Source organism: Sus scrofa, chromosome 1, assembly GCF_054392235.1.
Source record: "Sus scrofa isolate SSC_HxYL_T2T_F1_AM1 chromosome 1, Sscrofa_HxYL_maternal_Yorkshire_Landrace_v2.0, whole genome shotgun sequence".
Taxonomy (NCBI): Eukaryota; Metazoa; Chordata; class Mammalia; order Artiodactyla; family Suidae; genus Sus; species Sus scrofa.
The window spans coordinates 246,811,586-246,825,585 of NC_139383.1; the positions used below are offsets into that span (position 1 = coordinate 246,811,586).

General features: G+C 37.8%; 1 protein-coding gene across 1 annotated transcript in view; it reads left to right on the forward strand.

The window, feature by feature from the left end:
- Positions 1-14,000, forward strand: part of UNC13B (unc-13 homolog B) — a 239,668-nt gene that overhangs the window by 44,578 nt on the left and 181,090 nt on the right. The window contains 3 exon segments of the mRNA NM_001435262.1: positions 6,689-6,718; positions 8,077-8,176; positions 13,574-13,691. Coding sequence (NP_001422191.1) covers positions 6,689-6,718; positions 8,077-8,176; positions 13,574-13,691 — 248 coding nt within the window.

Genomic DNA, 14,000 nt, shown 5'->3' on the forward strand with positions numbered 1-14,000 from the left:
TGTTTCAATGTTGTTTCACATCATTTCATTTTTGGGGGGGGGAGTACATATGGAAGTTCCCAGGCTAGGGGTCAAATTGGAGCTGCAGCTGCCAGCCTACACCACAGCCACAGCAACACGGGATCCAAGCCGGCTCTGCAACCTACATCACAGCTCATGGCAACACCGGATCCTTAACCCACCGAGTGAGGCCAGGGATTGAACCCACATCCTCATGGATACTAGATGGGTTTGTAACCAGCTGACCCACAATAAGAACTCCTTAGCAGACAGTCTTAACCTGCATGGATTTCTCCTTGATATGCACATTGTTTTGTGGATGCACATGCATTTTTCTGGAGAGCAAGCTTGTAGCTTTTGTTAAATTTTCAAAGGCATCTGCAATTTAGAAAGGGTTAAGACTTTAATACAGTGATAGGATACAGTGACAGGACAGAAGGCATATTGGTGCAGTTTCATAGAGGAGTAGGTGATGATAAAAAAGATGGGCTATGCCTGGAAAAACTGAAAAGAAACAAAAGGTATCTACTTCATTTCTAGTCTCTCCTGGTATCCTCTCTCCTCATGCTTTTTTTTTTTTTTTTTTTTTTCCCCAAAGCAGATTTAGAAAGATTTATTTTTGAAGAAATTAAATAGGAAAAGCTCTGGATTTGGGATACCACAATTCTCTTGTTTTAGCCTTGTTGTCTAACTAGTCCCCTAATGGACTTTGCCTCTCATTGGACTGAAAAAGTGCTCCGTGCCTTTTGTATTGTTGTTCCTTCTTTTTGCTTTTCTCTGTTTCATCCATGTCCTTAATCCCAGTTCTACTTCTATTTGATGACGTCTTTGATTATTAATCCTAGTCTTACTTATCTGTCCTTTCTTTTTAGATTGCTTTATCTTAACTACATTTTGGTTTCTAGGTTCATGGTGAATTATATGATTAGTTCTTTCCTCTGTACATTCGCATTGTTTTTTCTCTCTCTTTCACCTTCCTTAGGATAGGGACAATGTTTTTTCTTTTTTTCTCTTCCTCCTGCAGCTGCTTCTGGGATGGCATTCTGGTGAAATGCAAAGAAATAGACTTAGAGTCTATTATTTAGCTCCATTATTAACTGTCCATGTGATGTTCCCAGCCACAGAACCTCTCTAAGATCAAGTTTCTCTTTAACTGTAAAATGGAAGTAAAAAGGGAAATGGGCATAAAACTTCATAACATCCATTAACAGTAATGGTCATTGTGGTGTTCTCACATTGCTGGACATACACTGTTGTCCTTCAGAACTCCACTTACTTGGACAGTCACATCCTTCTATTGGAATCCCAACATCTGTGCAGCTTTCTCTAACCAACCCTGTATCTTTGTTTCAGTCATTCAAAATTCAAGTTGGAAGCATGATTGCTGCACCTAGGTCTGCTCCCTTTGGCTTCTGCAGTGAGTTGTAAGATTCTGCTTCCCATCTTTCTCAGGATTTCTTCAGCAGAGGAAGAGTATTTTGAACTAGGGAGCCCAAAGGACTTATCCATTTAATTTAGTTTTTCCTTCTTGTTCAACATCATTTTATAGATAGATATTTTACTCTATAATTTCCTAATGACGTATGAGGTTGAACATCTTTTCATGTAGTTACTTGTCATATGTGTGTCTTTGATGAGGTGTCTGTTAAGGTCTTTGGCCAATTTTAAAATCAGATGGTGCGTTTTCTTATGTTGAATTTTTAAGAGTTCTGTGTATATTTTGGATAACAGTCTTTTATTAGTTGTGTCTTTTGCAAATTATTTCTCCTAGCCTGTGGCTTGTTTCTCTTGAATTGTCATTCACAGAGCAGAAGTTTTTTAGTTTAAGGAACTCAAGCTTATCTATTATTCTTTCATGAATTGTTGCTTGGGTGTGGTATGCAAAAAATTGTCACCACATCCTCGGTCATCTAGGTTTTCTTCTATGATATTTTCTAGGAGTTTTTTAGTTTTAGTATTTTACATTTAGGTCTATGATTCGTTTTGAGTTAATTTCTGTAATTTTAGATTAATTTTTTTTTACATGTCGAAATTTGTCCCAGCCCCATTTGTTGAAAAGACTATCATTGTTCCATTGTATTGCTTTTGCTCCTTTGTCAGAGATCATTTGACTGTTTTTTATATGGGCCTATTTCTAGCTCTCTGTTTTGTTCCATTGGTCTATTTGTCTATTCTTTTTTTAGACCATAAGGGGCTTGATTACTATTCTTTTCTTTTTTTTTTTTTTTTTTTTTTTTTGTCTTTTTAGGTCCGCACCCACAGCATATGGAGGTTCCCAGGCTAGGGGTCTAATAGGAACTGTAGCCGCCCGCCTACGTAAGAGCCACAGCAATGCGGGATCCTAGCTATATCTGTGACCTACACCACAGCTCATGGCAACACCAGATCCCCAACCCACTGAGCGAGGCCAGGGATCGAACCCGCAACCTCACAGTTCCTAGTCGGAGTTGTTAACCACTGAGCCACGATGGGAACTCCTGTCTTAATAACTATTAGCTTTTATAATAAGTCTTAAGGTTGGGTAGTGTCAGTCCTCTAAGTTTGTTCTTTTACTTCAGTACTGAGTTGGCTATTCTGGGTCTGTTTCCTCTCCATGTAAATTTTAGAATTAGTTTGTCCATATCCACAAACTAACCTGCTAGGATTTTGATAAGGATTTTGTTGAATCTATAGATGAAGTTGGGAAGAACTGACATCTTGACAATATCAAGTCTTCCTATCCATGAACATGGAATATCTATTTATTAAGTTTTTCTTCATTAGCTTTCATCAGTTTTGTAGTTTGCTTCATAGCAAACTCTATTTGTACAGAGACCTTATACAAATTTTGTTAGATTTAATACCTAAGTATTTCTTTTTTGGGGGGGTGCTAATGTAAATGGTAATGTATCTGTAACTTCACATTTCACTCATTCATTGTTAGTATACAGGAAAATGATTTACTTTTGTACACAAACCTTGTATTTTACAACCTTGTCATAATTGCTTATTTAGTTCCAGGAGTTTTTTGGTTGATTCTTTCATATTTTTTACATAGATCATCATACCATCTGCTCAGCATAGAGGACCATGTCATATACAAGAGTAAAAATGTTATAAAAGGGAGTTCCTGTTGTGGCGCACTGGAAATGAACCCGGCTAGTATCCATGAGGTTTCGGGTTCGATCCCTGGCTTTGATAAGTGGGTCGGGGATCCAGTGTTGCCGTGAGCTGTGGTTGTAGACATGACTCAGATCCCGTGTTGCTGTGGCTGTGGCATAGGCCAGCAGCTGTAGCTCCGATTCGACCTCTAGCCTGGGAACTTCCATATGCTGTGAGTGTGGCCCTAAAAAGCAAAAAAGAAAAGAAAAGAAAAGGAAAAAGTATAGAGAATAATATATTACATACTCACGTACACACCACCTAGATTTAACGTTTATTGTTTATATTCAGATTAAAAAACTAATATAGATAAAAGTTAAAGCATCATTTACAGTCTCAGTCCCTTTTCTTTCAAGATATAATCACTTTCAAGTTGACATGCAGTTTTTCCTTTCATGATATTTATTCTAAAATATGTCTTTCTATTTGTCTATCAATCAATCCATTCCGCCATCATACAGAGTATTTGTTCCTTTATATTTTCTTCTGAAAATTCTAAAGTTTTCTTGTCACGTTTAGACAAGAAACGCTTTGGACCTTGAATAATATCAGTCTTGCAATTCAGCCCCTAATTTTTTTTGCTATTATAACCATTGGTTCATTTTATTAACTGATATAGACTTCTTTCTGTACCGACGGAATCTATATGTAAGTAAATTCCCAAGTGTAGAATTGTTAAAAAGATTTTTTGATTTTTGACCAACAAATGTAGTCATTGTAAATGCCATTGTAGTTGAGATATAGACAATTCCATCACCCCAAAATGTTGTCATGTTCCTTTGTCTGCTGTACTTTCCATTATGGTATTGCCTTTTCTAGCACGTTATTTATATAAATGGAGTCATACAGTATGTGGTCTTATGTTTAGCTTCTTTAAATTAGCAAAATTTGCTTCTCAATTGCTTTTTGCTGAGTATCAGTAGCTGTTTCATTTCTATTGCTGAGTAGTATACCATTGTATAGATATGCCACAATTTGTTTATCTAATTACCAGTTAATCAAGACATTTGGGTTCTTTCTAGGTTTTTGGCTATTATGAATAAAGTTCTTAGGAGCATTCATGCACAAGTATTTGTATGGACATAAATTTTCATTTTTGGGGGTAAATACTTAGAAGGCTAATTTCTGGAATATATGATAGATATGCATAACTTTGTAAGAAACTGCCAGGCTGTTTCCCAAAATGATTATTCCACTTTGTATTCTCATCAGCAATTTATGAGAGTTCTAGTTGCTCCTCATTCTCATTAACACTTGGCTTTGTCATATTTTAAAATTTTATATAATCTAGTGGGTGTATAGTGTTATCTCTCTCTCTCTCTTTTTTTTTTTTTTTTTTTTTTGCTCTTTAGGGCTGCACCCTGTTTTCTTTCTTTTTTTACTTTTTTTAAGGGTTGCACTAGCAGCATATGGAAGTTCCCAGGCTAGGGATCAAATCAGAGCCACAATTGCTAGCCTATGCCACAGCCAGAGCAAAGCCAGATCTGAGCCATGTCTGCGACCTGCACCACAGCTTATGGCAATGCCAGATACCCAACCCACTGAGTGAAGCCAGGGATCAAACTGGCATCCTCATTGATACTGGTTGGATTCATTACTGCTGAGCCACAATGGGAACTCCCTCTCATTATGTTTTTAATTAACATGTCTTTGATGACTAATGACATTGAGCTTCTAGTCATATGCTTATTTGCCACCTGTACATCCCTTTTGGTGAAGTGTCTATTCAAATTTTCTGTCCAATTTGAAAATGTGGGTTCTTTGTTTTCTTAATTTTGAGTTTTGAGATTTCTTTTTTATAGTCCTTTATTAGTCTTATATGTTTTGGAGTTCCTGCTGTGGTACAGTGGGTTAAGAATCTGATTGCTGTGGCTCGGGTCACTTTGGAGGTGAAAGTTTGATCCCTGGCAGGAGCAGTGGGTTAAAGGATCTGGTGTTTCTGCAGCTGTGGCATAGGTAACGGCTGTGGTGTGGGTTCAGTCCCTGGTCCGGAAACTTCCATATGTCACAGTTGTGGCCATAAAAAAAAAAGAAAACAGATAGGTTTTGCAAATATTTCTTCTCAGTCTGTGACTTACTTTTTTAACAGGGTCTTTGAGGAACACATTTTTTTTTCTTTTTTTCTTTTTCTTTTTCTTTTTCTTTTTATTTTTAGGGCTATACCTGCGGCATAGGGAGGTTCCCAGGCTAGGGGTCAAATCCGAGCTGTAGCTGTTGGCCTACGCCACAGTCACAGCAGCTGAAGATCTGTGCCTTGTCTGTGACCTATACCACAGCTCACAGCAATGCTGGATCCTTAACCCACTGGGTGAGAACAGGGATCTAACCTGCATCCTCATGGACGCTAGTCAGATTTGTTCCCACTGAGCCTCGATGGGAACTCCCACATGTTTTATTAATGATTAATTTCAAGTTAAGTTTTGCATATGGTATGAGGCAAGGATAATATGTTATTTTATTATGATTTATGTAATTATATATTATATTTTATATAATATATTTATATTTGTTTCTATTTTACTCCATTGGTCTATGTCTATTTTTATGCCACTACCTCACTGTCTTGATTACTGTAGCTTTTACAGTAAGTCTTGAATTAAATGAAATTGAAGAATATTTGGGAAGAGGAATTGACATGAGTCTAAAAGCAGCAGTCCAGTGGGAGGCATACTTTGATTCAATGAAAAGAAATAGATTTTAGCACCAGGAAAATAGAGAGGGCCTTGTAAAATGTACTGAATTACCCATCTCTTGGAAAAATCAGGACTTGAAGGTAAGCTAAAATGAAACTGATTTGTGATGCTGGACAAGGAGAATGACAGATCTGTACCCTTGAGTATCCTTTTCAGGCCCTGGATCTTGAGCTTTCCTTTTTTTCCCTCCCTGTGGCACTTAGTTCTAATCTTCATTGACAGAAAGGTAGTTGGTGCTTTCTGGAATTTAGCAGGTTCCTGAATGTTTGGTCTTTGACCTTTGTTAAGGACTAGCATGCTATACTCCCAGTGTGGGATTCCGTCTTTTGTTGTTCTCCACTGATGTTTTGGAAACTGAGCTCTTTGTGATCATTTGGACAGGAGCTCTTCTTGATAACTGCTTATTCCCAGAAATTACTTCTCACTCTTGTTTAAAACCTTTTGTCTAGATCTGGCCTGTTAAGTGCTTCTTTTGGCATGAATACAATGAGGGAGTTCCTATGATGGGTTTTAAGTAAAGGAACATATGTAATTTAAACCTTAGAATGATACCTGACATGAAATTGGTTGCCCGCCATAGTAGTAATTTAGTTCCCTCTACCTTCTTGTCAGGAGGCTGTAGGAGATTTCTGACCTTAGTAAGTGATTAGATTGGATGGCTTTTAAGGGCCCTTCTTCTTACTCTCTGCCTTCCAGGTTTGATTAAAAGTCCTAGCGTCTTTTCTTTAATAATTTAGACCTAAAAAATCTTGTTCTAACTCTAATTTTGGCATCTAGTAGTTACTCAAGAAATGTTGATTGAATAAATTAATTTCCAAAAATTCTTCATGGTATCTTCTTTTTCTCTCTTGCAGTTAAAAGAGCCAAATTCCAAGGTTCACCAGGTAAGGCCAGTTTTTAATTATTATGTCCTTCTCCACATAACTTGATGTGATTTAAAAGCAGTCTTTCAAAAAATCATTGATTTCATTTAATTCATTGATATTTTTAAGAGAGTTACATTTTGCTGAAAGTGCATGACAGAGCCCATTTTCTCACATGTCTAATATGAGGTAATTGTTTTAAGCAGTCTTTGACAATTTGATGAGTCAAAAATGATAATTTTTTTTCATTTTACCAAGTTATTATTAACTTCTTTCATAGAAAAGTGAACTCTTGGGAGTTCCCATTATGGCTTAGCAGGTTAGGAACACAGCTATTGTCCACAAAGGTGTGGGTTTGATCCCTGGCCTCACTCAATGGGTTAAGGATCCAGCGTTACTGCAAGCTGCTTCGTAGGTCATAGATGTGGCTTGGATCTGGCATTGTGGTGGCTGTGGTGTAGGCTGGCAGGTCCAGCTCCAGTTGGACCCCTCCCTAGTCTGGGAACTTCCATATGCCACAGGTGCAGCCCTAAAAAAAAGAAGAAGAAAAGAAAAAAAAACGAAAAAGTGAACTCTCAATTCAGTGCCCTTAATCATGGATATACAGAGGAAGTCACAGAATGTGCTGTGTTAATTAAGCATTAGGTTAGATTTCTGAGTTTTGAGATCCAGGCCACCTACCTTTGTTTTTTTTCAAACCTATCTTTGTTTAGTACTCAACTTATACACTCAAGTTAGAGAATTTCCTTTTTACAACTCTGTAATAATATTTCTTTTTATGTAAGTTGTGCTTTAGGCCACACTCAATAGATTAAGCTTGAAATCTACTTCCTTTATGAGGATTTTTCCTCAATTCTTGTCCTGTAAACAGCTAGAGGTAACTCTTCTTTCCTCTTCTGGATTTTTTTCTCTTTCTCTATGGTACTTATTTCTTTATACATTTTATTAAATTTGCATGTCTTCTCTCCTACAAAATCAATTAGATTATTATTTTTTTCAAACTGTTGGTGGGCAATAAAATCTATTTAGTTGGTTGTGATTAACATTTTAATTAAATAAGTTAGAAAAGGAAATATCAGTGTATCTCATATTTTATTTCCTAAAGCTTTTGTGTTTGTATTATGTGTATATGTATCCACTAGTTAGAAATATTTCTTAAATTTGAAAAATATTGTTATAGATTATGTTTTTGAGAATGTATTTTACAACTTTTTGTAGCTCTATGCTTAGAATGATGCTGTACTGTACAATATATAATTTTGTTTTTTTCCTACATGTAATACTGTAATTTAGACATTGCTTAATTCCAAAGGCCTTGTGAGATTTGGTAACAATCTAAGCACTAAGTATTACGTCTTTGTTTTGTATGTTTTTCAAAGACAAATTTAACACATATGTGACCCTGAAAGTGCAAAATGTGAAGAGCACAACTGTAGCAGTTCGTGGTGATCAACCTTCCTGGGAACAAGATTTTATGTTGTAAGTACTTTGTAGCAGCAGCATGTCTATGATATTTGATAATCTTTCCAAGGTAATCAGACTGGATTAGACAAGTAGAAGAAGCTCGTGATTTTGTGTATATCTAAGATTTATAAAATATGTAAGTGCCTAAAAACATATTTTAATAGCATGTTAAATATTCTTTTAGAAAATTAGAGAGATGGGGAGTTCTCTTCATGGCTCAGCAGTTAACAAACCCGGCTAGGATCCATGAGGATGTGGGTTCGATCCCTGGACCCACAGTGGGTTAAGGACCTGGCATTACCACGAGCTGTGGTATAAGTCACAGACGAGGCTTGGATCCTGTGTTTCTATAATTGTGGTGTAGGCCAGCAGCTCAGCTCTGATTCAACCCCTAACCTGGGAACTTTCATATGCTGTGGGTGCAGCCATAAAAAACAAAAACAAAAAAAGAAAAGAAAATTAGAGGAGCAAATGAGGTGTGTGGTAGGTGAAATACATCTGCAGTTTTGTTTTCTCCCGAATTTTTAATCTGTTCTTAGAAGTGAATTATGTATTCAAGTAAACTTCCAGTTAGTTTATGTTGGTGAAAATACTGCCTAGCCAGATTTTCCTAATGGTCAGAATTAGCTATAGTATAACATACTTAGCATGCTATTAAACCTAACTTAATCTTTCTTGGATTCTCAGAAGCCTCCTTGGAGGAATGTAGTTATGCTTGTGAGGACTGTGTGTACCCAAGTTGCCTGCTTTCGAAGATGAGGATTTCTGTGCTTAAAATCCTTTTGTTTTACTGAGTAAAATGTCCTACCTTCATCTAATTAATGAAAATGAGTAAATGTTAGTAGCATTGCCTACATAAGACATAGGATTTAGTATATTATAATTGTAAGCTCTGGCCATAAAAATGATATTTCCTTTTTTTTCTTTATATTTTAGCAATTTTTTTTCTTGACCTAGTAAAGGGGAAAAAATGTAGAATATCATTTTGAAGGACTGAGAAAATCACTTAGCCTCTCTGAGTGTCAGTTTCCTTATCTCTACTCTTATCTCTCGTAAGGTCTGCTCTCTTTTGTGTGTGCGTGTGTGTGTCTTTTTAGGGCCATACCCATGGCATATGGAAGTTCCCAGGCTAGGGATCCAATTGGAGCTGTAGCCATTGGCCTATGCCAGAGCTACAGCAACACTGAAGCCAAGCTGTATCTGCATGAATCGAAGCTGTATCTGTGACCTATATCACAGCTCATGGAAACACTGGATCCTTAACCCACTGAGCAAGACCGGGGATTGAACCTGCGTCCTTATGGATACTAGTCGGGTTCATTAACCGCTGAGCCATGATGTGAACTTCAAGGCCTACTCTCTTTTACAAGGTTTTATTTGTTTTTGGGCACAGTGGAGTCCCACAAGAAAATATATTAAAATTGCTATGAAATTTGTGACTGAAGTGAAATTCCTTTGTGAGTTTTACAGTGCATCTCAGACATAGAATGACTCTTTTTTTATGGGGAAACATTCTAATCCTCTGGGCTTTTTTTTTTTTTTTTCTTTTTCTTTTGACGGCTGCACCTGAAGCATAGGGAAATTCTTGGGCCATGGCTCTATTGGAGTTGCAGCTGGGACCTATGCCACAGCCACAGCAACACTGAATCTGATCCGCATCTGTGACCTAAGCTGTAGCTTGAGGCATCACTGGATCCTTAACCCACTATACCTGGCCAGGGATCAAACCCATATCCTCACAGAGACAGCATTAGGCTCTTAACCTACTGAGCCACAATGGGAACTCCTAATCCTTTGAGCTTTTTATATATTGCTGCTTATTTGTACCACTTAGGAAACTTTATTATAATAGTTAAAGGTTAAGATTATGAGGGTTTGGGCTAAGATGAAAATGGAAGAATCAATAGAAAAGGATGAATAGAAGATGTTAAGGAAGTAGAACAAAGAGTTTTCTTGGATGATTGAGTGGCTAGTGTGCTACTCATTAGGATAGGAGATAATATAATATCAGTTATGAACAAGCTTATATTTGAGGTTCTTACAGGACAGGTAGGAAGAAAGTTGCAGAAGATAGTTAGAAACTTGAACCTGGCACTCATGGAAGAAGGCCGGGTTGGAGATATACTTTGGTCAGTTGAAGCCACAGGGGTAGATGAGAAAGCTTGGGGAAAGTAGATAGTGTAAGTAAAGGGCCTGGGGAAGAGCCTGGAGAACACCAGCATTTAAAGAGGGACAGAGGATTAAGAAGGAATGAACTGAGAGGAAGGAGAAACAGGATAGTGGTGTCCTGGAAGCTGAAAGAACAGGGCTTCGAAAAGAGGCTATTTGCTATCAGACTTCTCCCTGGTTGCCTCTTTGTCATGATTATAAACCTTATTTATTCCGTTTCTCACTTATAGTGATGTCAGAGTGAGACCAAGTGCTTCTTCACTTGTATAAAGTCAGCTATGCACAGTTTTTTTTCAAGTCTCTTCCTGTACCACTGTTAGCCATACCACAGTTTTGGCTGTAGAATATAAACTTAGCAGTCCTACTTTCTTCTGACTTCCATTTGGCTATAGTAATCACTCACTGTCGTAACTGTTCCCAGCATGTGAAATGTAGTGATCTTCTGCAGTCTCTCATCAGCACAGTAGCTTTATTATTTAAAAAAAAATTTTTTAGTTTTAATTGATTTACAATGTTGTGCCAATTTCTGTTGTAGAGCATAGTGATCCAGTCATACATATATATGTATACATTCACTTTCTTATATTATCTTCCATCATGGTCTATCCCAAGAGACTGGATATAGTTCCTTGTGCTATGCAGTAGGACCTCATTGTTTATCCATTCTGAATGTAATGATTTGCATCTCTTAACCCCAGACTCCCAGTCCATCTCACTCCCTCCTATTGTTATCTGTTTATTTTCCAGTTTTCCATAGCACTTCCCCTTTCAGCCCTGCTGTGACATGTGTGAATTTTCTTCTGTCACCCACCTTGAGATTCTCTGTGGATTTTGTCCTTTCTCCTTTTACTTTGTTTATTTATTCATGTATGTATGTATGTATTTAGTCTTTTTAGGGCCACACCCACGGCATATGGAGGTTCCCAGGCTAGGGGTCAAATCAGAGCTGCAGCTGTCGGCCTCCTCCATAGCCACAGCAATGCCAGATCCAAGCCGCATCTGTGACCTACACCACAGCTCACGGCAATGCTGGATCCTTAACCTGCTGTGCCACTAAGCAAGGCCAGGGAATGAACCCATGTGTTCATGGATACTAGTTGGATCCATTACCACTGAGCCATGATGGGAACTCCAGTCCTTTCTCCTTTTACACATGAGCTTTAATAGCTACATTTTCCACCTTTTTATTCCTATTCCTTTTACCCTGTCCTCCTTCTGTCACTGACAACTCCATGCAAATGCTGGTCGTTTGTCTCCCTTTCTCCTTTTTCTTTCTCCCTGATGTATTATGTGGTAGTATCTAATATTAATTTTGGTATTTTTCATTTATTTTTAGTATTTCTGTATCTTATTTCCAGGACTAGATTGTTCTTTTCTTTTCTTTTCTTTTTTTTAGCTGTGCCTGCAGCATATGGAAGTTCCCAGACCAGGAATCGAACCCACACTATAGCAGCGACCTGAGATGCTGCAGTGACAATGCTGGATCCTTAACCTGCTGTGCCACAAGAGAATTCCAGATTGTTCCTTTTTTAAGGGGAAGGAGAGAATCTTAACTTACTGTGAATTTGCCTAGCCCAGGATGTTGTATACATGTGTGCACATATATTCTTGACTGAGTTAATAGAAACAGAAACTTCCTCAGAGCTCTGAGGATGAGACAAACAGAGCTCTCAGATTACTTTTAGTTGGGCCATCTGAGCAAATGTAGATAAGAAGCTTCTCATAGAAGATATCCTCATTGTCTGGGCTTTTCTTCACACCACTCAGAGTTCCCTGAAGAACAGATTTTCTTCTTTATCCAAGTCAAGCTGTAAAGACCTCTGGCTGTTTCTTTTAGCTATTGGCTCGAGATGCTATTTAAGACTTGCTTTGGGAATATTATGTTTGTATCCCCAAGCAATTTTCTTTTTCTAGATTCAAAAGGTTTGGGGTTGTTAACATATATTTTCCAAGGCCTACTTTTCAGCTGTGAACCATTCTCCAGATAGCTTGGAATTTTTAAAGACAGAAACTGGGCCCTGTATTGTACTGGTATCCCGGAGTACCAAGCTATATGTGTTGTATGTATTCAGGGAACATTAATTAAATGAACAGATGAGCTCAGTACTTCTCTATTCTATTGTATTTATGTAAAAGGGGCAAAATGTCTTTGCTTCACTTGTTTTCAACACAGTTGATATGAATTCTATGGCTGTAATACCACATCTCAAACTTGTGAATCTGAGAACGTGTATCTTAACAGTACAATAGGAAGCCAAGCTTTCTCAAAAGCATAAACTTGAAACTTCTACATGTGATGAATACCTCTTGTTTTCCTGCGAATACCTTTCTGCTTTCCCTGCTAGAATGAACTTTTCTCATCTTTTTTGCATTTTCCCTCAAAAAACTTTGTGTTTCCATAAGAGCTTTCTGGAGAATGTTTTTAGCGTTAACATAAATGTTTGCTTGTTCCACCTGAAGACTGTAATTATATTTGAGTTAGCCCTTCCAAGCTATATTCTTCCATGGATGACATTGCTGTTGCTTAGTGGTCATCTCGTTCTTAGAATACCTTCTTTTCAAAGAATTTTTTCTAGTTGTCGTTGCAGAAAAATCATTGCATTGATCATTATCCTGTGATCATTTTGTTTATAAGAGACAGTGCTTCCTTTAACTGATAGTGGCTTCTCCAGAGGCTGAGTGGTGTGAACTAGCACTCTTGAGTGCCCCTAACCTGCCTCTGACCATGTGCTCTCAACAAACTTATATCTTCTCAGAGGTTCTTTTACTTCTCCCAGGACTCCCTTTTGTATATCTTTTAAAGAAGACTTGCCTTTTCCTCAAAGTTTCCTGTATAAAATCTGTAGGTATAAAAGTTGGGGGTGGTGCTGGTATTAGCAATAAAACATATAAAACTGTTGCTTAAAGGTGGACATTGTAGGTAGATACACCTGGCAGTTATGCCCTCATTGTTTGGCCTCATTCTTCAAGTGAAACTGTATTATTAATTTATATTTCCAAGCTACCATGATTATAGCTTCAAAGGAGAGGGTTTTTCTGTGCTTTGACAGAGAAATTTTTCTGTGCATACCCTACATATGTTTTTAGGAACCTAAAGAGTTCTTGCAGCATCTGGGACATTTTGATTTTTCCGTGATGACAGAGTCCTGATGAGGACATATTCAAGGTTTAGAAAAACAGGAGAGGTAGCTGTTTCTTTCACATTATCTGATTGTCTAAAAAAGGCTTTCTTCTTTCCTTTAGTGAGATTAGTCGCCTTGACCTGGGTTTAAGTGTAGAGGTATGGAACAAAGGACTGATCTGGGACACCATGGTGGGCACTGTGTGGATCGCACTGAAGACGATTCGTCAGTCAGATGAGGTCAGTAAGTGCACATTGCCCATTTGCACTAGCCCTTGCTTCTCTCCATCCTACCTCCATTCAGCTAATATTCAGCCATGCAGCTTAGATGGCTCTGTTCCCTTTCTAATTAGAGAACATAAAACTAGCTCATTCCTAACCTCACCCAGAGGTTCAAGGGATTTTATTTGAGTCTGGCTTTCCCTCTGCCCTATGACTGAACTTGGAGATGCCAAAGCACCTCTTTAGCATTATCAGGTAGATAGCTCCTTTTTAATTCTGTGTGTGTTGAGGGATGATGGATCGAAGGATGGATGAGGAGAGTGCGAG